This window comes from Alternaria arborescens (genome assembly GCF_004154835.1).
Source record: "Alternaria arborescens strain FERA 675 chromosome Unknown contig_4, whole genome shotgun sequence".
NCBI classification, from domain to species: domain Eukaryota; kingdom Fungi; phylum Ascomycota; class Dothideomycetes; order Pleosporales; family Pleosporaceae; genus Alternaria; species Alternaria arborescens.
In genome coordinates, this window is record NW_021167859.1 from 1,130,133 (window position 1) to 1,150,376 (window position 20,244).

Sequence of the window (20,244 nt, forward strand, 5' to 3'; positions counted from 1 at the left end):
AACGAACCATCGTCATCCTAATGGAGGGGCGGCCCCATGTGCACCAAGCGAGTTTAGATGACGAGTCTGACTCGTGGCTTGACTTCATTTCCTATATCTTCGTTATCCAACATCGCACAATCCTGCTCTAAGGCTTCGTCTTACATCAGAGTCTTTTTTCTGTCTTTCCTGTCCTCCGTTCATCCATACTTTGCTTGCTTCTCTTGTTTCGCCATCTTCTTCTACATCAACAGCACAAGTGGACCCTCAACACCCTAACAGCTGGGTTGCTATTTGCCTGACTCAAGTCATTCCATGAAACTCTACTAAGAAATACAGGTTCAGCCTTCATCAGATGCGAAGAGGCCCCCGACGTGGAAGAGGTAGAGATCAAAATCCCAACCGGGGCGCGTCTTCTAGGAGAGACACATCAAATCCACCATCAACCTCTCAAACCAGATTCACTTCACGACAGATCACCGCACGAAACAGTCGCAGTCACGCATCGCTCAGGCGTTCAGCTCGCATTGCGGGATTACTCAACGGAGAATCAGATCATCAATTAACCAACGCCACATCCTCGATGGCTGACGTTGCAAGGCCGAGAGCGCTAGGAAGCAGATCTGTTCGCTCGAGGCATCAATCTGGAAACCATAATACTTCAGGACGATCGAGATCAGGTCAGCATTCTCCATCACCGGAAGAGATTCGGTACGCCATGGATATCGTAGTACAGCCGCCACGAACTGCCCGAGTTGGTCAGACAATGCCTGGATCGATCGTGGTGCGATTACGAACCATCGACGCGGATATTGATGATGCTGTTGCAGACTCGACAAATCTTGTTGCAGTCGCCGCTCTGGTTCCGGGCCCAAACACTCCGGCCTCAGTGGATTCGAACGCTCTCAATGCGGCACTCGCCGGGCGGATCTTTGACTCTATTCACCCATTCAACGACGATGAAGCGGATGGATCCATTGCCTCCATGGAGATGGCCGACCCCCACGGTGTAGGCTATATGCGCTTCCCTGAGCTCATCATTCGCCAAGCTGGTACCTATCGAATACGCATCACTCTCATCCGCATCCGCAACTCTGCTACAGATCCACCAGTCATGTCTGCAGGCAATGGCTTGGCTGTGCATGTCGTCGATAGTAACCCCATCATTGTCAATGGGGGCGGATCTTCGTCGAATATGGCTGCATACAACGGTAAGTATCTAGTGGCAACCTATTAAATTTCTTCAGCTTCCTGATCATTTCTTGTCGCGAACCACAGGGGACGGGGATATAGATGATGGTGGTTGGCTTGATGTTTTGCGATCCATCCAGGACCGACGCAGATCGCAGGGTTGATTGGTATTTTGTACGATTAGGGGATTTGATTTGGGCAAAGTTATCATTTCTGGCGAAGCAGACACTTGGCTACAAATGAGAATGTCACGTTACAGAACAAGATGGCCAGGTCTGTGGTGCGACTTGGGCTTACTTATACATGGACTATATGCGCTTGTAGGCCTGGCGCAAGGAACGCATGGTTGCCGATTTTCCTATTGATGCATTGCATACTCACTTTTGTATTCTTGATTTCATTGGTCGTTGCACAGGCAAGGTGATGAACAACCTGCCTACTTTCCTCTTGGGTGTTGTGAAGTTGAGAAATCAATCACTAATGCCATTGAACAACCATACATGCGAAGAAGCAGATTTCAACATTCGTGACTAAACAGAAACATCGCGACTGACTATTTACATGTTCAACCCGATCAACATGCCCCCTCAACCGTCATCTGAACTACTTACTGACCAAAGGTGGTCTCCGAGCTGGGGTTGTTGATTCCAATAGTGTCGGCACCACCAGAGCCCGATCCAGAACCAGGCGTGCACGCCCTCCACGCAACATGAAGCTGCTGGGTGAAAGCAACGGTAGCATCATCGTTGCTCATCTCACCCGCCTGGTCGGACTTCTTGTTCGTAAGCGCAATCCTGTTGTTGATGTTGAGGATGCCGTTCTGGCCACAGGGCGACCAGATGGTTGCCGTCGTCTCTACATTATCTTGCTTGGTATAGACTTGGCCGTTGACAAGAGCACCGCCGCCGACGGCTGACATGCGCGTGGTTTGCGTTTTGCCGGCATCTTGCGAGAAGTAGTAGGTTGTGATGAAGCTTCCGGTCACACCTTCATCAAGACGTGCCCATCCATGATAGGTGGCGTCAACAACAGCGTATTGGAAGCCTCCTGGGTACTTCAAGTTGAGGTGAAGTTGACAGTTCTTGCTTCGGTCTGTTGGAGAGCTGTTAATATCACCTTTTGCCCAGGACATACGACTTCGAACTTGCCTGCTGGGGTGGTACCGGGACCGATGTATGTCTGGAATTGGTCGAATCCATAGGTCACGACCTGTTAGTGTGAGCTGAAGTTCCTACTGGGTAGATCCTCCATAGTTTTAGAGGACGTAGTGTAAAGAGTTGTTGTAGACGAGATGATGAAGTAGAATTGCATCATCCCCTCAAGCTCAAAAGGGATGTATTGGGGTGGTACGTACAGTCTTGTCGGTTGAGGTACTGGTAGAGACGGAGCCTTGAGGGCAGCCGTTACCAGAGTACGTCGTGTCAACAATAGTGATCTGTTCTGGAGAAGGAGCACCACCAGTAGTTGTCTGAGGGACTGGGTTGGCCAAAGCGAGGACCGGAAGGAGGAGGGCGATTTTGGCATGCATGTTTGCTATTGCTGAGACAAAGATCTCTCGGAGTTATCAGGTGTTGTAGTGAGTAGTGAATGTTGACAGTGAAGGCTGTTGATCGATGATGATACTCAGCATGACGGGGAAAGAAGCATTCTTATACTTCTTGACCAACAACACTCGCATGCAATTTCGCGGTTGTAGACCCATACACTGTCCAGAACCTTACCATGCCGCCTCAGATACATTGCAAGATGATCGAAATGATGGTTCAAGGGTATAATACCTAGGTAGTCTTGATGCAGCTAGTTTGGCTTCCAAATTTAGTCCCAGAAGAAGTTCTCCGGTAATAAGACCACGGTATCTAAACAATGGCCTGGGGTTCTCAAGATGCTGATTAGATTGCTTCCGCCAAAAACACGACTTGACAGTATGGCAAATACGAAATCATGACCAAGAGCATCCGAAGACGGAGTAGCTGAGCACTTTACGCAGGTGGTGATCTGCGTTGCAGTAGGAAGTCTGCAGTGGTAGTGACCCTGCGTTGGTAGCGTATCATAAGGGTTCAAGAAAACTGAGAAGCATTATAGTGAGAATACGAAAAGCTTGGATGGCATATTGATTGACATGTTGCTTCCGAGGAGGCTCTGGACCTGCATGACAAGGCTCCGATGCTGTTTTAACGCGCTTAAAATAGTAGTCGACAACGTCGAGATTGCCTTGCCGCGACCAGGGTGCAATCGAAGATCAGGCGATGCGTGACCGGCAAGAAGATGGACAAGATCGGATAGTGTAGCCATATCCAGGTCCCGAGATTCTGGGGTATTGTGCTTACAGAACATGGTCTCGACTAGTATGCCATAATTTAACCTGTAATATGTATACTCGGTAAGCGGGTCGCGTAATTGGGTAATATACGATCTGGTAAATCCACGCTCTTCTTTCCCGATCAATATGCAGGGTTTACCCGGGATCACTGGCCACAAGGTGACCTGAACTTGCGGTTTCAAGAGGAAATCCGTATGCAGGCAGAGTAGAGAAACCTCCACCTGCTCTGGTTTTCTTCAATCTCCTTTCAAATGAATGTACATTAATCGACCTTTCTTGCGTTTCGCCTCGCCTCATACCTCGGCTTGTTATCAAGACTTCGCCTCCGGTTAATTCGGTATACGAAGTCACTACGCTTGTCCACACTGCTGTGTTATGAAGCTGCTTAGGTATGGGCATAAGTTCATACGTCTTTCGCACACCGATTACATGTTGATAACTTTGGATACAAAACGAAAAAGTGTTGAGAATCCAGATGATCGCCAGAGCTAGGTGGTCATTCAAACTTCTACGTGGATATGCGGGAAGAATCACTAGAGGAAGATTTTCCAAAGCATCGAGCAGAGGATGGTGTGTGGTTCCCAAGAAATGGATTAAGTCAAAGAACCTAGAACATTCTGCTCAAGTCTTTGCTAACATCTCCAAACAACCCAGAAGTCTGGAGTGTTATCAAGCTTGCCTTTGGCCCATGGACAACAAGAGATGGAACTTGCAAGAATTTTTTGGGTATGTATTGCGACGCGGTAACAAATCTTTCTTCGAAATTTGGCTGCATGATGCAGGAGAAACGATCGAACCAACCTGATCGTCGAAAGAGCTCAATTTGCGTGTTGTACCTAAAGTCGATCCTATTGCGAAAATGTGCACTTTTTTCTAGCTCGTCGACCTAGAAATCGAGACGTATGTACTTTAAAGATGTACACATCGCTGCATTTCAATGGTCTTTGGAATCAGAAAATGGCGATTATCTTCGAAGCATGCTCATCCTTGTTTCGCTACCGGGCGGTGGTTGCTGTCGCTGGCTCATTTCGAATGAGTATTTGGATGCATCTACTGACACTAATCGGATCTCGGATGTAACCCCTGACCGAGGTGGCTTGAAGTGGCTCAGGTGGCTCAGGTGGGTTCAGCTCTCGGAGTTATTTTCACCATTTCAAGGGCGAATGGCTCGATTTGGGATGGCGTCCTGTCTCAGACTCTGCAAAGGTCTGGATGCTAACCGACCAAGCACATACGGCTTCGCGACATGAGTCGCAAAGCCCACACAAGATCAATGGCGAGCAAATGCGTGGTACCCTATGGTTTGACCGATGTACTCAGCAGCACATTTGAAAAGTGTCGAAGACGCAAGCCAAGATGGTAGGCAGACGGACTGACGTCAAGCGACAAGTGACAGCGAGCGGAGATGAGGGGTGTAAACATTGGCAATACACCTGTGACATGCGAGTGATTTTAGTCTGAGGTAGTGACTGAGAACAGCCGTTGTTGACGCTCAGTAGCGGTGGCAGGTGAGGGCAATGATGAGGCTGAGCAATGCTAGTCAAACCTTGTGGCGCTAGCGAGATCCACCGAGCCGTTTAGTCTCCACTCCGCAGGTTCCGGAGCGATTCCGCACCAGTTTTTCCTTCGCCTCCTGGAACTGACACTACAGGATTAGCAACAGTTGTGCCGGATCGTCGATGATTCTGCCAGTGCACAACGACTCTCTGTCTTGAGGAGAGCTTATCGAAGGCTTGCGACTAGCAACTCTCGAAGGTGTTGTGGGGTAGACCGACGCCTTCCGACGCCTTGGATAGGCGCGTGGGTAAGACCTGTCGTGCCACAACCCACAAGGACAGATCGAGCCTTGAGAAGATGAAGTTCGCCGTACATCGTCGATTCTACACACTGGCCCACGAGACTGGGATGCATCGCACGTAGGCCGGTGTGTATGCGGGTGCGCGAGATCTGCCGGGCACCAGTTAAGGAGATTCGGGCCCCTGAGGGTCCCATGGTACGCAGTCTCTCCCTGCATGATCTCTGCGACGGCCATGGCGAGCATCTTTACGCGAGCACCCACATCGTCACAACTCCAGGAAAAGCCACATGCTAGCCTGGCTATCTAGCCCCTGGCCGAGAAAACTCACTTTGCTGCTCGCACGTATCTGTCGCGTATCCACAGACACCGGGCGGCATGGTAGTCGCGACCACAAGACTCCACTTGAGGAGCCACAGAATGCTCGCGTCATTAATCGCCATGTAGCATCCATGTGCAAATCAAGCGTTGCGATGCAAGTACCAATGCTTAGCTGAAGATCTAGAGGCTTACATCACCTCATCTCGGTATGCAGTGCTGCGACAGTTTTCGTCGTAGGCAACTCAGTCTGCGGGTCTTTCTTCAACCTCGTTGTGGATTGTTCCTTAACGGGCGCGAACACAGCAATAGACAAACAATCGGGCCAAGTAAGGCTGGAGCGTCAACACTACTCAAACGTTCGCGCAGACAGTGTACCCCTGATGAGCTGATCGGTCCCTTTGCGAGCGCAAGTCTGCTTCCCTGAAGGTGACTATTGACATAGTAAACCGCGGACGCCAAAGCTAACGAGATAAGTGGGGCTCTAGAACTTCTTCGACTGATCAAAAATAACCTAAGCTTTCGGTTACAGACCCGCCTTGACGATGCCGCAAATCCTCAGGTTGCCGATACTTGGAGCAGCGGGATCGAAAGTCTGTTGATCTACAATGGAGTATCGTCATGGAGGCCTACACACAATCGCGATCTAAAAACCTCCAATTTTGCTATCGATCTCCCTGCTTCGAGATAAGAAAAAGATTCATGACTTGCAGTTATCTTGTCCCGATTTAGACTGGCATCATAGTCAATGGCCTCTCATTGGCTCTGGCCCTGGTACCTGCATGTGCTCTGCACGTTCCCGGCGTTGGCGACCATGACATTTCATCCGGAGCTAGGCTAAAGTTTGGTGAACTATTGTTTCCAGGTACTGCCGCCAACTCTTTCAGGAAGACAGGTCGAACTTACCGGCCATGTTTTGTCTGTTTTCGTCTCCACTCATGACATAGATCTCAAATCAGTACTATCACCGAGGCAAAGACCGCATGAGTATGTGAGAGTTGATGTATATAAGAGCCACCGGTACACTGGTCAACAATTCATCATCAGCTCATCAGCATCGGTCTTTCACTACTGCTTTCACTACTACACTACCTTCGCTACTTTACCATCCAATCGTTCAATATGCGTTACTCTCTCTTCCTTGGGGCTGCTGCCCTCGTAGCCGCTTCTCCTGCGCCTCAGGCTTTCGATGTCAACCAGTTCAACGCCTTGCCCAACAACATTGCTCAGGGCCCAAAGGCTGGTGTCACTGCTGAGAGCGCTTACAACCAGGCTCAGGCTCAGAACACCGCCGCTGCTGCTGCCACTGGCGCCGCTACTGCTCAGCAAGCAAAGAGGAGCGTCGGTGCCCAGCTTGAGGCTCGTGACCCTACCTTCTGGTGGAACTGGAACCAGCCTCAGAACAACAAGCCTGCTCCTGCCCCTACCCCTGCCCCTGCTCCTGCTACCACTGCTGCGCCTGCCGCCAACCCTTCTTCTACCAACCTTGCACCATCTTCGTGCTCCCCGGTTGACTGGACCAACACCTACGCTTTCACCGCAGACCCCGCATGCGCTACTCAGATCGAGGTCGGCACCTACTGTGGTTTCATCAACCCTGATGACCCATGTGCTGCTCAGCCCAACGCCTACGGCCCACCAACTACTCCCGACACTGCCGATGCTTTCAAGAAGAACCAGGTTTACCACAAGTTGGCCACCTCCGCTAAGACTCCTTCCGGCTACGAGTCTTCTTTCGTAGACCTTAGCGCCTCCGTTGAGGGCAGTGGTTACCTCGGATACTACGAGCTTACCAGCTACGACACTGCTGCTTGCTCCGCCAAGTGTGACTCTACCTCCACCTGCACTGGTTTCAACCTTTACATCGAGCGTGACCCCAAGTGGAACCCGCGCCAGTGCTCTTGCGACAAGCCTGACTCCGTTACCCGCTTCAAGTGCACTCTCTGGGGACAGGATGTCAAGAAGGAGTCTGCTACCAACGTCGGTCAGGGCCAGGATGGATTCGAGGTTGTCATTGTCGGCTCCAACGGTTACAACAAGGCAACCTACAGTCCTCCTACTCCTCCTTCTTGCAGCAAGCCCCAGTCTTGCGGCCACAAGCTCCACAATCAGCAGCCATTCTGCATGGGTCAGACTACTTTCCCCGGTCCTTTCGATCCTTCCCTCTGCGCCGCCTACGCCCAGAAGCAGAACGAGGTCAACCGCAAGCAAGGCATCATTGGCATGTGGCTTTCCATGTTCGGCATGAACAAGGGTGGCTGCGTTCAGTTCCAGGCTGCTTACCTCGAGAAGGAGGGCAAGGGTTTCGGTACCCACTGCCGCCTCTTCACCAAGAAGTTCACCCCTGCCCAGGCTAACCTCGACATCTCTGTCGGCGGTTCTTCCAAGTGGGGTTGCCAGAAGTCTTTCACTTGGGACGTTGATGTCAACGCCAGCTTCAACTGGGGTGGCTGGTCTTACTTCAAGGCCAAGCGCGACGAGTAGATACTTGTTGCACTTCCAACAACAACGACTTATGTCTGCATCGCATGGGCGCATTAAATTTCGAGACTGTGACGACGATGGTGGATCTCATGAGTAATACTCTTTTTCTCTTCTGTAAATAACCGTTTCTATTTGGCTTTATCTTGAGCGTCAGCTCGCCGCATAGTCACTCCTTAGTATGATTTTAGCATCTCCGTAGTCGTAATGTAACAATATGTGTTTTTTTTTTTGAACATACCTTGACCTTGCTTTGTCCACAGTGACCTTACAATATCGATACAGTTTTCACGGCATGCTTGCGCACCTGTCCTGATAATTTCTTCACTCATGCTAATAGTAGATGGAGTCCAGACAGGCTTCTAGTGTGTAACAATGATAAAGAGAGAGTGCGTGTCACTTACTGCGGCGAGTCGGCTACCCTCGCTGTCGCGACCCCAGCGCAAGGCGGTAGTGGACGGAAACTAGGGTCCCAAGCGCTCCAAATTGGGAAATGGACCATGCAGTTGGGAGCTGCCCCACAGCGCGTGATCGCCTTCTATGTGCGGGGAGACCTTCATCCCTTAACAAGTAGACACTCAGATAACCCCAAAGCAAACTTGGGACGACGTGAAAGCTCCTGAACAGGGTATGTCGCAGCTGATGGATGAAGCATGCGATTTTTTGGCTTCTGTACATTGTCGGAACAGGCGTCAGAGATAGTGCATCGCGATGTGGCTCGTGGACTTGGTAAACCTTGGGGTTCATGCACGGGGAGTGGAGGAGTGCGGGGAAACTGCACCGGTGGTGTTTAATTCGGCAGAACACAACACGAGGGAAACGCGGCCCAGAGGTACCGCCTTATTGTACCACCATGTCTCGCAAGCCGGTGGCCTTTCTGACGTTCACTCACGCTGCTTTCTGGCATTATTTCCAGCTGCTAACCCTATCTTCTTTTTAAAAAAACTCAAGAATCGCTGGCAGATGCGGGTACCTGACTTCCCCCTTTGCTCATTGTCATTCGAGACGGCATGAACTGCGTCGCTGGCTATAGGGCGCTTGCCCTTCGCCCGCAGCGGGGCAGTTTACTTGCTACCTTGAAGCCGTGTGCTTCTCTCTCTACATTGAAATCAACACCAGTGCTGGGACATGGAGATGGTTCAAAACATACTTTGGCTACCACGAGTCTTCGGAACCTTACCCGCCCGCGCCCGCTGTCCCTGCAGCAGCATGTCTCGCATGTTACGGCTGTTGTGCGGTATGCATCCGGGCAGGCATCGGAGCCGCACGACGAGGAGTTACCTAACACCCCGCCGTTCACCGCAGGACCTTACTCCAACCTCACTATCGGAGTACCCAAGGAAAGCTATCCTGGTGAGAGGCGGGTAGCAATCACGCCACAGGTAACGTTTCCCCATACTGACTAGATGCGAGACATGAGCTTACTTTGCATATTCGACCTCGTAGAATGTTAAGCTTCTGCTCAAGAAAGGCTTCTCCCGCATCTTGATTGAGCGTGGTGCTGGCAGTGCCGGTACTTTTACTGACGAAGCCTATGAGCAAGCTGGGGCTCAGACTGTGGATCGCAGAAATGTCTTCTCCGAGAGCGACATTCTGCTCAAAGTCCGAGCCCTCAGTATTGATGGAAACGATAGCGAAGTGGATGCTATTCGAGAGGGAGCTACTGTCATATCCATGCTCTACCCAATGCAGAATAAGCCGACCGTGGAACGAATCGCAACCCGAAAGGCTACTGCATTCGCCATGGACATGATTCCGCGAATTTCTAGAGCGCAAGTCTTCGATGCACTATCATCTATGGCGAACATCGCTGGCTATAAGGCAGTCTTGGAAGCTTCTAACCATTTCGGACGTTTTCTAACTGGACAGGTAACGGCTGCTGGAAAAATACCTCCCTGTAAAGTTCTAGTCATTGGCGCAGGTGTTGCGGGCCTGAGTGCCATTGCAACGGCTCGACGAATGGGCGCCATTGTCCGTGGTTTCGACACACGATCCGCAGCGCGTGAACAAGTCCAATCTTTGGGTGCGGAATTCATCGAAGTCGACATCTCAGAAGATGGTTCCGGAGCTGGTGGCTATGCCAAAGTCATGTCCAAGGAGTTCATCGAAGCAGAGATGAAACTCTTCTATGAACAGTGCCGAGAGGTTGATATTGTCATCACTACAGCCTTGATTCCAGGCAAGCCCGCACCGAAACTAATCACCAAGACCATGCTCGGCGCGATGAAGCCCGGTTCCGTTGTCGTGGATCTAGCGGCCGAAGCTGGAGGTAACTGCGAAGCTACAGAACCTGGAAAACTGGTAGATTATAAAGGGGTATCAGTCATTGGTTTGTCACCATGAGAGTTCCGAGCGAGTCAGTACTAACCTCAAGCGCAGGTTATACTGACCTTCCGTCTCGCCTGCCAACCCAATCGTCGACTCTATATTCAAACAACGTCACCAAGTTCCTGCTTTCACTGACCCCAAAGGACAAGAAGGAGAAGTACTATGATGTTGATCTTACCGATGAAGTCACTCGCGGTGCTATTGTCACTTATAACGGCAAGATCCTTCCTCCAGCTCCACGTCCAGCTCCTCCACCAGTCCAAGCCAAGCCTGCACCGTCGCCTGCAGACCAGGTTGCAAACGCTGTTGCGCTAACACCATGGCAGACCCAGTCTCGGCAAGTAGCCAGCGTCACAGCTGGCATGACTGCTGCTCTGACTTTGGGTAAATTTACAGGCCCGCTGTTCATGTCTAACGCTTTTACGTTCGCACTAGCCAGTCTGATTGGATACCGAGTGGTCTGGGGTGTTGCGCCTGCTTTGCACTCTCCGCTCATGAGCGTAACGAATGCCATCTCCGGAATCATAGGTGTTGGCGGCTTGTATGCCATGGGTGGTGGCTACCTTCCTGAAACCATCCCGCAAACGCTTGGAGCCTTGTCGGTTTTATTGGCTTTCGTTAACATATCGGGTGGATTCGTAATCTCGAAAAGGATGCTGGATATGTTCAGACGCCCTACTGACCCCAAGGAGTATCCCTGGCTGTACGCAGTCCCCGCAGCACTCTTTGGTGGGGGCTTCATCGCAGCAGCCTCTACCGGTATGGCAGGTCTAGTCCAAGCAGGCTATCTTGTCAGCAGCATACTCTGCATGACTTCGTTATCAGGACTTGCGTCTCAGACGACTGCGAGGCGAGGTAACATGTTGGGCATACTCGGTGTATTCTCTGGATTCCTCGCGTCTTTAGCCGCTGTCGGCTTCACTTCCGATGTTCTCACTCAATTCGCCGGCCTGGCTACAGTAGGCACTGTCGCTGGGCTGATGATTGGTCGGAGGATTACACCTACCTCGTTACCCCAAACAGTCGCCGCGCTCCATTCTGTTGTCGGTCTCGCCGCCGTACTCACGAGCATCGGTAGCGTCTTGGGTCATTCTGGAGATATTTCAACCCTTCACATGGTTTCTGCCTATCTTGGTGTTCTCATCGGTGGTGTTACATTCACTGGATCCATTGTCGCTTTCCTGAAGTTAGCCGCCAAAATGAGCTCGAAACCTTTGGCGTTGCCCGGCCGACATCTCATCAATAGTACACTGCTTGGGGCGAATGTAGCGACAATGGGTGCTTTCTTGACCTACGCACCGGGTGCACCTCTCATCGGCGCCGCGTGTCTCCTCGGCAACGCGGCGCTCTCTTTTGTTAAAGGCTACACAACTACTGCTGCCATCGGTGGAGCAGATATGCCAGTTGTTATCACCGTCCTGAACGCTTATTCTGGATTCGCATTAGTGGCTGAGGGGTTCATGTTAGACAACCCCTTGCTTACGACAGTTGGTGCTCTGATTGGAGTATCAGGATCGATCCTTTCCTACATCATGTGCGTAGCCATGAACCGGTCACTGACCAATGTACTCTTTGGCGGCATAGCTCCCACGGTGCAGTCGGGCTCCAAGATCGAGGGCGAGATAACGAAAACAACATCCGAAGAAACAGCCGAAGCTCTGGTCAACGCAGAGAGCGTCATTATCGTAGTCGGTTACGGCATGGCCGTGTCTAAAGCACAATACGCGCTTGCGGACTTTGTGAAAAACTTACGTTCGAAAGGTATAACCGTACGCTTCGCCATCCATCCTGTTGCGGGACGAATGCCTGGACAATGTAACGTCCTTCTCGCTGAAGCCTCTGTTCCATATGACATCGTCCTTGAGATGGATGAGATCAACGACGACTTCCCAGACACAGACGTAACCCTCGTTATCGGTGCGAACGATACAGTGAACCCCATCGCACTAGAGCCTGGTAGTGCAATCGCAGGTATGCCGGTACTGCACGCGTGGAAGAGCAAGCAGGTTGTTATCATGAAGAGAGGCATGGCCAGTGGATACGCCGACGTATCGAACCCGATGTTCTTCATGGAGAATACAAAGATGTTATTTGGTGATGCTAATGAAAGCTGCAATGGTATGTCAACTCCAGATCACACCAAGACTTGGAAACACTGCTAATATGATATCAGCTATCAAACGTGCGCTTGAAGAGAAGATCAAGGGGCTATAGGTAGACTTTTGCATGAAGGAACAGAGTACTTGAGCAATGGGTCGCTGTATGTAGAATGTCGGTTGGAGAGGGTACTTGGATAGTCCTAGATAACGAACATGGTTCTTGGCGCGCTCGCATTTTCTTGAACCGCAGTCTCACTATGCTGTTCTGCAGGTTCATAGTTCGCGTTGGATCCACGACAAGAAAATCCAGTCGAGTCGAAAGCGGGGCAAGCAGACCCCTGTCAAGCCACGGCGCGCAACGCGTCCAACCGCAGGTGCCGATGACGTACATCGTAACCCATGTAACACCCTCCAAGTCTGGGAAACTTGCAATCGTCGTTTCGACGTATAACGGCTGCTAAGCTCCCTAGCTCTTTCCTGACTACAGATACACATACAAACAGCATTCACAACTAGATACACATCAACAGTAGGTTGGGGTCCTCGTATGCTATGGAATTGTCTTGCTAACGACCACCAGGACCAAGCAGTAACGATCGCAACCATGTCTCTCCCTCTCCTTTTCACGCTTCCGCCCTCCAACCGCCATGAATTTCTTCTTCTAGACACGTCTTCCAAGATCACGTTGAAATCGCTCAACGCACAAATCACTTCTACGATCTCCTCGAGCCCTAACTGCGCCGAATGTACGTCGAACAATACATTACACGCCAGACTGCACAGTGTACCTGACTAACAACAACCTTGCAGTCATGGCAAAGCACAAGGCTGCTGACGGTCCCAAAGAGACGATTCAAGAATTCAAGATTCACTGGGATACCAAGACAAGAGATGGCAAGATATGGCCCGAATATACCGTAGTGACGGATGAGAACTTCCCAGCGATACTGGAATTGCTCAAGGCGAATCCAGTTATGGGTGTGCTGGAGATCAAGCTGGGTAGTTCGGACTAGATTAGCGTAGGACGAGCAAGCATGAACATTCAGTAGCAATGCAAAGGAAAGAGCCAATAATCTGTTTGAGAATCTGATTTTTCGTATACATTACGATGCGACGACGGGAGCATTGCTCAAACGTGGTCATACTTCGTTACACCCAAAAACCTACATTCAATACATATGAAAATCTTCAACACCATTGGTGTCGAAGTATGCGCTGGAGGGTAGCCCAGCGTCGAGTAAACCAAGTGGAGGGTATCCGTGTCAAAAGCAACCCATGAAAACGCCGATGTGAAAGCAATGCCGTCGATGCTATACCCTTTAGGTTCCTGCAAGATGTGCCGAGAGCGCCGTGTTTGTAGTGTGACCTCGAAGAAACAATACAGCACAAGATGAATTAAACATGTACGCGCCGTAACCACGTCACTTGGGCGACTTGTCCGTCGGTTCGGTGATCATTTGCTGCCAATGAACGAGATCGCGACTCAAAAAGTCCATCATCTGAGTTGTGCTTAGATTCTTGAACTTGGCCAGGTCTGTATCCTCGTCTCTCTGCTGCTCTTGAGCAGACTCGCCGTTCGTTGTTGGTTGAACAGCCGGTGCCAGACTTCCATGCTTCTCTCCAGTGGCCATCTCAACCTGTCGCTGCGCTATGTAACTTTGCATAGCTCCAGCCGGCCTTCGTATGTCGTTCCAAGACAGCTTCTGCAGACGCCAGTTCTTCGTCTTGGCAGGCTTGTGTCCGGCTGTCCCGTCACTGCTATCGTGCCCATTGGTCGCTCCGTTTGTGACATTCGCTTGAGGAGATTGTGCAACGTCGTTCTTGGGCGAAGTGCCGTTGGTCGCAGGTATGGTATCGCGAGAGTACTGATTTCGACCAAGGCGACCGCGAGCCTTTTGTGGTGGACGTCCACCTCTTCGCGGAGCAGGCACAGGCTTGGGTTCTGCCATAGGAGTGTCGATAACTGTCGCCTCGGTGGCAGACGGAGGCATAGCGGGCTCTTCTACGGCAGGGACGGGACTGGGTTCGTGTTCTTCTATATCTGAAAATCGTTAGATAACGTTTCATTTCCTCATTGGCGATAGCTTACCGTCCCCCTTTCTTCGCTCTGCACGCCCTTTTCGTCGATTCGCGGCTTCGTTTCGGGTACTTTCGCGCTCCTTTTCACGTTGTTCTTTTTCGCGTTGACTCTTAGCGGCAGCCCCACGAGGTTTCTGTTTCGGAGCGGAGGCTCTTGTGCTATCGTCTTCGGATTCTATCACTGGCGAATTGCTGGGAGAGCGAGAACCAGTCCGCTGTCGTTTGATCTCCGGCTTTGTCCTGTTACAAACTTGTTAGCTAGATGTCTCCAATGGCACATGTAGCAGCAAGCAGAACTCACTCTTCACTGTCGTCACGGCTCCGCTTCTTTCGATTGCCGTTCTCCGAAGCTGTACCGCCCTCATGCTTGCTTTCTTCGAGTACCTTCCGTAGCACCTCATCTTCATCGTAAGCAGCTCGGCTATTCATCGTCGATCGGCGCTTGCCAAAGGAATCTACGCTCGCCCTGTTGTTGCGGTCCTTGTCTTTGCCTGGATGCCCATCTGATTCCTTGGAAACAGACGATTTGCGATTCTTGCCGTGCTGTTGATCGTAGACGGGGAGGTATCTAGAGTACTTTTGCCTATGGAAACGATTCCGTTAGCATTGTGTAAACAAAGCGATTGTGACGCCACGAGGATGCCCAATGAATCGGATGGGGTGGCGCGATACAGAAGAAACTCATGATGGGGTATAGTGATGCAAAGAGCGCGCGAATGAATGCAAGTACATACCCTTTGGGACTTGTTGTGACCTTGTGGAGATCTTTTCTGCACTCTTCGCAAAAGTACTCGTCTGGGCTGGCAGCTTCGTCCATGATGCCTACACAGCCTCCGTGTTGCCAGACCTTACAGACATCGCACTGAATGAAGAGCCCGCCAAGTTCATCGGCTTGAGCGTCGGGGTCCACGAGAGCGGACATGGACTTGGGAGCATCCGATGGCGGACCTGGGTACTCTTGGTAGCCACACACGCATCGGGTGACCTCGTCCTCTTCCGCTATCTCATCGTCGAGCTCGTCGTCGAGTTTGGCCGATTCGTTCTCATCATTGTCATGCTCGCGTGTTCGTCGGCGGGTCAGAGGCGGGTCAGGCTGGACGTCATGAGGCGCTTCTTCGGGCTCTTCCGAGGAGAGCGAGTGTGGGGTTGATGACTTTGGCGGCGATGTCTGTTTTGCGTTGACTCTCGACGCACGATCGGTGCGCGCTGATGAGACGGAGGATGAGGAGTTGCTGTGTGTTGCGACGCTGGGTGGGGGCTGGGTGGTACGAGCCCGCGATGATCGTCGCGGCGACATTGTTCGTGCAAGCTGTCGCGGTCTACAAATGCAATAGCTGAGCAGTGTACGAGCGGGAGGGGGAGCTGGGGAGCTGGGCGATGTCGGATGCGCTTGGAAGGGCGCCCGAGCGAACTAGATGAGAGGCGGGAGCGAGGACTACAAGGAGGTGGCAGCCAACTGCGACGTGACGGAAGCGATATAAGTCAATGGCAGGGCCGTCGCTATCGCGCAATGACGGCGAACCCGTCGGCGACACAGGTGTCTGTAGGAGCGCAACGGTGACGGTGCAGGTGCGGAGACAGCGGGCCAAAAGCTCCACGAGCTTCAGAGAGCGACGACGGGATGGGTTGACGACTGGAAAAGAATGCCGAGGTGCGACAGGAACATGATATGGCTTCAAGTGGGCGTCTGGAGCGTTGGACCGGGACAATGCTGTGGGAGTGACCGAGCTGCCAGGACTCGATTTTACTCCTCACGCTCTAGCGGGCGGACGCGAACCTGCGTCAATGGGGTGAAACGTCAGCCGGACGACATCACGTGACGTGGGTTCATCCGGCCCTTGAAGCCCTGGCATTGCGGATCCGTGCGCGGAAAAGGCCGTCGACGACTTTGGACGCGTAGCAGCGAGAGAGACCAAACACCCACATCTGCAGTAAGGGTACGTTGAGCGTTTCGAGGAGGGAATCGGTGAGGGGCACACAAGGGCGCTGGCAGAGGTTTCGATGGTGACAGAAGTTGGCGATCCGCTGCCGATGAGGCAGTCGCGCTAGCTCCCTTTCGCGAGAGGGGTCCCGCCGGCTGCATGCATCGTCAGTCGCCTCGATCCATCACCACGAAGCGTGCAGGACTGTCTCTAGAATCTGGCCAAGCTTCATGATGCACCGCTCGCTCTGTCCTGTGCACCACATACAATGGGGGAGCTTGACATGTACGAAACAACAAGCCCTGCCTTGCATTCTACCTTAGCTCCTAACAAGCAGACTCATAGATAGAAAATCTAGGAGTCTACGATGCTGTTCATCTTTATATCTATATAGCCCGTAAATGCTTGATTGTAGCAGGAAGGAGTACGCTGCTTTAAAGAGATGTTTACTTTTCTCTGATCGTGTTTGAGTCCAGCCGAAAGCAGAAAAGACTGCGAATAGGCGCTGAGCGGCGAATTCCTTGACGCAGGCCGGGAAGCCTTGGGTACCATTTGAGAAAAACAAGCGGCTCAATTGTTCACAATATATTGATATCATATTATTCTCATCAATGGAATCATACATTAAAATTTGTTCGCTAATTGTACAGCAATTGTTTCAACTTTGCACCATGCTCACTGACCTTCAATGATCTCCTAGTGCGTACCAGCTTTGGGAGCACCGTTGGTCTTGTTCTTCTCAGCGTACTTTGCGCTGATGCCAGTCATACCATTCGCGACCTTGTTCTCCTTGGACTTAGCCATGCCGTTGTGGGTTCCATTGAATCGGAGCCCGGAGATACCGGGGTAACCCTGAACACCAGTCGCCTTCTCCATGCGTGAAGCAATGTCTTCAGACACCTCCCTGAAGATGGCAATCTGGCGCTTGATAATCTCCTTGTCGGTTACAGTCTCCATGTGACCAGAGATGTTCTTGATGAAGCGCTCCTTAGCGCCATCATCGAAGACCTTCTCCCACAACTTGCGTGGTGCGTTGAAGTCCTCTGGGCGGATCTCGGACAAGAAGGTAATCGCCTCACCTGTGAACTTTCCGTGAAGTTTGTCAAGGTCGACAGTCCTCTCCTTGAAGGAAATTGGCTGGATCGATGACAGGTAGTTGGGTCGCGCGCCTTGGTTGTAAAAGGCCATGTTGCCATCTCGCTGGAAGTTACCGAAGCGGTATGCAACGCGTGGAGCGTTCACTGGTAGTTGTTGGTAGTTGGCGCCGATGCGGTGGCGGTGGGTATCGGGGTAGGAGAACAGACGAGATTGTAGAAGAGGGTCCGCACTGGGCTCGATACCGGGCACTAGATGGGCAGGGTTGAATGCGACTTGCTCAACCTCTGCGAAATAGTTCTGGGGGTTCTCATTGAGGAAGAATTCTCCAACCTTACGGAGGGGGAATTGGTCCTGGGGCCAGACGTGGGTCATGTCGAACACGTTGATCTTCTGCTTCTCCCATACTTCTTCGGCCTGTTCCGCTGTCATAGTCTGGAACATAACGTCCCAACCAGGGAAGTCGCCCTTCTCAATGGCCTGGTAGAGATCCTTCGTGGAGTAATCAGGGCCATAGTTGAAGGAGTCTTCTTGTGTGATGAAACCAGTGCCTTGCTTGCTCTTAAAGTGCAAAGAGCAATACACCCAATCTGTTTGAAGTCAGTGTTTGAATTAGATGTAGGCTGTGTAGAAACACTTACCTCCATTCTTGTTTTGGAGTTTGTGGGTGTGGCCGTGATATCCGTGCATTTTGCGGTAACCATCAGGAATACCTCGGTCACCAAAGAGAATCAAGAATTGATGCGCGGACTCTGGGTTTTGCGAAGCAAAGTCCCAGAAGTTAGTCGCATCGTCAGCGTGCGTAAGGTGGGTTGCTGGGTTTCGCTTCTGGGTGTGCTGCGTAAGAGTTAGCGTCTAGCCCGAATAGACCGAATAATACACATATACTTACGATGAAATGAGGGAACTTGGCAGGATCCCGAATGAAGAAAACAGGAGTGTTGTTTGCAACTACATCCCAGTTGCCCTCGTCGGTGCGGAACTTCACACTGAACCCTCTTGGGTCGCGTGCGCAGTCATGCGAGCCAGACTCACCACCAACAGTCGAGAACCGAACAGTGACGGGGCAAGATTTGCCTTGCTTGAAGATGTCTGCCATGCATAGATCCTCAAGTGATTCTGTGGTTGTGTAGGTACCGTGGGCGCCAGCGCCCTTGGCGTGAACTACTCGTTCTGGGATACGCTCACGGTCGAAATGTGATAGAAGGTCAATAAGGTGGTGGTCCTGGAGCAGCAGAGGGCCGTTCTCGCCTACTCTTTGGGTCTCATACGGGTGAGGGTATGGCACACCGTTGGCGGTGGTGTAAACAACATCCTCTGATGAGGCGTTGCGATCATCTGCGTAGCTGCGGAACTGGTCACCGTTCTTTGACCCAGTCGGAGCATGCTGAGTGTGGCCATTGGTGCCGTTCGTTCCATTCGTGTTTCCAGGCATGATGAATACTGATGTGTTTGGGTATCAAAAGATGGAAAAAATTACTTGTGTGAATAAATCTCCGTCAGAGGCGTCCAGGAATCTTCTTATATCAGTCTTCGATAACGCCCCAGCCGCATTACAGCAATTCCCATGTTGGAACGCATCATCATCACACTAGCTAGGCGTAGTATGCTCAATGACGCTTAGAGATCTGTCAATCTAGGCCTACCTGCCAGCCCAGTACGGGTTAGGCTAGGACTCCCGTTGCTTGATAGCAGATCGGGAGATTGGCGGCGTCAAAGTTGGTGGCGACGTTTGACGGCAGTGACAATGCCCCAAGAGTGATTGGTTCATCTCGCCGCTATGATGCGCTTTCTCCCACCTGTTCGCGATCTGCAGATGTAGATGTAAGCGGCATCCAGATGCAGGCCATTACCAATGAGAAGATATCAGTATCAAAGCGCGAGATGTGACGCGTTGTGGAGTCGAGAGGTCTGGAGAGCCAATGAGTCGTCCTGTTGCTGTTCGGCCCTTCTGGTCGCGACAGTGACATCACCGATGCCAATACCCGTGCACGTGGGCCGCGTTGTATGATTACAATGCTGGGGAACATCGGCATTCAAAATATGGGACTGTAACGTGCATCTCGACATCCTTCCGACGAAAGGACACGACGTGTTCTAGTGTATCGCCACCGGGCCAGTTGAGCCTCAATTGCGGGTTTAGACATGGAAGAAGTGACCGGGCGGATTCTTCCACGCCACGACGCCACGATGCCACGAGACGCTCCCTAATCTGCAATTTGAAACAGCGAACACGTCCTGGTGCACGAATATTCTCAGATTGTAATGCGAATTCAACCAACAAGTGTATGATGATGCAAACGTCCCCAGGGCTTCCAAGTCGGTCGTTAGTTGTAACAAGCACGCCACGTCGCAATACCTTTGTGAGTCGTTGACGCGACTGATCTTCCTTTTGGGGTAACGGACAATTTTACATGAGAAGAGTGCGAGTGCACCTGTCTTCTTAGAACTAGTGTCATGCGAGGTTAAAAAGAATATCCGTTTCAGCTACAGTCTGCTGACAGCTTTCAAGAATGCCATGCGGGAGCTACCCCACAATCTTCCAGTGGAGCGCGCCCGGCTGTTCTCGTTCCACGAGTATGCATCTTCGGTATTAAAGCACTATCGATAAGCCTCATAATCCTGGTTCGCCCGGGG

General features: G+C 51.5%; 7 protein-coding genes across 7 annotated transcripts; 4 read left to right on the forward strand and 3 right to left on the reverse strand.

Annotated features, from left to right (window-relative positions):
- Positions 1-697: 697 nt before the first annotated feature.
- On the forward strand, positions 698-1,216 carry AA0111_g2477 (hypothetical protein; the record flags this gene model as incomplete). The annotated part of the gene is made up of 1 exon (XM_028648252.1): positions 698-1,216. The coding sequence occupies one exon, from the start codon at positions 698-700 to the stop codon at positions 1,214-1,216; it is 519 nt and encodes a 172-aa protein (XP_028510312.1).
- Positions 1,217-1,777: 561 nt separating this feature from the next.
- Positions 1,778-2,698, reverse strand: AA0111_g2478 (hypothetical protein; the record flags this gene model as incomplete). Its single annotated transcript, XM_028648253.1, has 3 exons — positions 1,778-2,251; positions 2,305-2,379; positions 2,525-2,698. 3 exons carry the CDS (start codon positions 2,696-2,698, stop codon positions 1,778-1,780), a joined length of 723 nt encoding a protein of 240 aa, XP_028510306.1.
- A 4,027-nt stretch (positions 2,699-6,725) lies between these two features.
- AA0111_g2479 (hypothetical protein) lies at positions 6,726-8,087 on the forward strand (the record flags this gene model as incomplete). The annotated part of the gene is made up of 1 exon (XM_028648254.1): positions 6,726-8,087. The coding sequence occupies one exon, from the start codon at positions 6,726-6,728 to the stop codon at positions 8,085-8,087; it is 1,362 nt and encodes a 453-aa protein (XP_028510305.1).
- A 1,007-nt stretch (positions 8,088-9,094) lies between these two features.
- Positions 9,095-12,626, forward strand: AA0111_g2480 (NAD(P) transhydrogenase; the record flags this gene model as incomplete). Its single annotated transcript, XM_028648256.1, has 4 exons — positions 9,095-9,466; positions 9,531-10,413; positions 10,464-12,530; positions 12,586-12,626. The coding sequence occupies 4 exons, from the start codon at positions 9,095-9,097 to the stop codon at positions 12,624-12,626; spliced, it is 3,363 nt and encodes a 1,120-aa protein (XP_028510073.1).
- Positions 12,627-13,115: 489 nt separating this feature from the next.
- On the forward strand, positions 13,116-13,524 carry AA0111_g2481 (hypothetical protein; the record flags this gene model as incomplete). The annotated part of the gene is made up of 2 exons (XM_028648257.1): positions 13,116-13,257; positions 13,322-13,524. 2 exons carry the CDS (start codon positions 13,116-13,118, stop codon positions 13,522-13,524), a joined length of 345 nt encoding a protein of 114 aa, XP_028510074.1.
- Positions 13,525-13,932: 408 nt separating this feature from the next.
- On the reverse strand, positions 13,933-15,887 carry AA0111_g2482 (hypothetical protein; the record flags this gene model as incomplete). The annotated part of the gene is made up of 4 exons (XM_028648258.1): positions 13,933-14,552; positions 14,601-14,830; positions 14,892-15,173; positions 15,325-15,887. The coding sequence occupies 4 exons, from the start codon at positions 15,885-15,887 to the stop codon at positions 13,933-13,935; spliced, it is 1,695 nt and encodes a 564-aa protein (XP_028510075.1).
- Positions 15,888-17,208: 1,321 nt separating this feature from the next.
- On the reverse strand, positions 17,209-19,042 carry AA0111_g2483 (Peroxisomal catalase; the record flags this gene model as incomplete). Its single annotated transcript, XM_028648259.1, has 3 exons — positions 17,209-18,197; positions 18,249-18,444; positions 18,500-19,042. The coding sequence occupies 3 exons, from the start codon at positions 19,040-19,042 to the stop codon at positions 17,209-17,211; spliced, it is 1,728 nt and encodes a 575-aa protein (XP_028510076.1).
- Between the last annotated feature and the right edge of the window lie 1,202 nt (positions 19,043-20,244).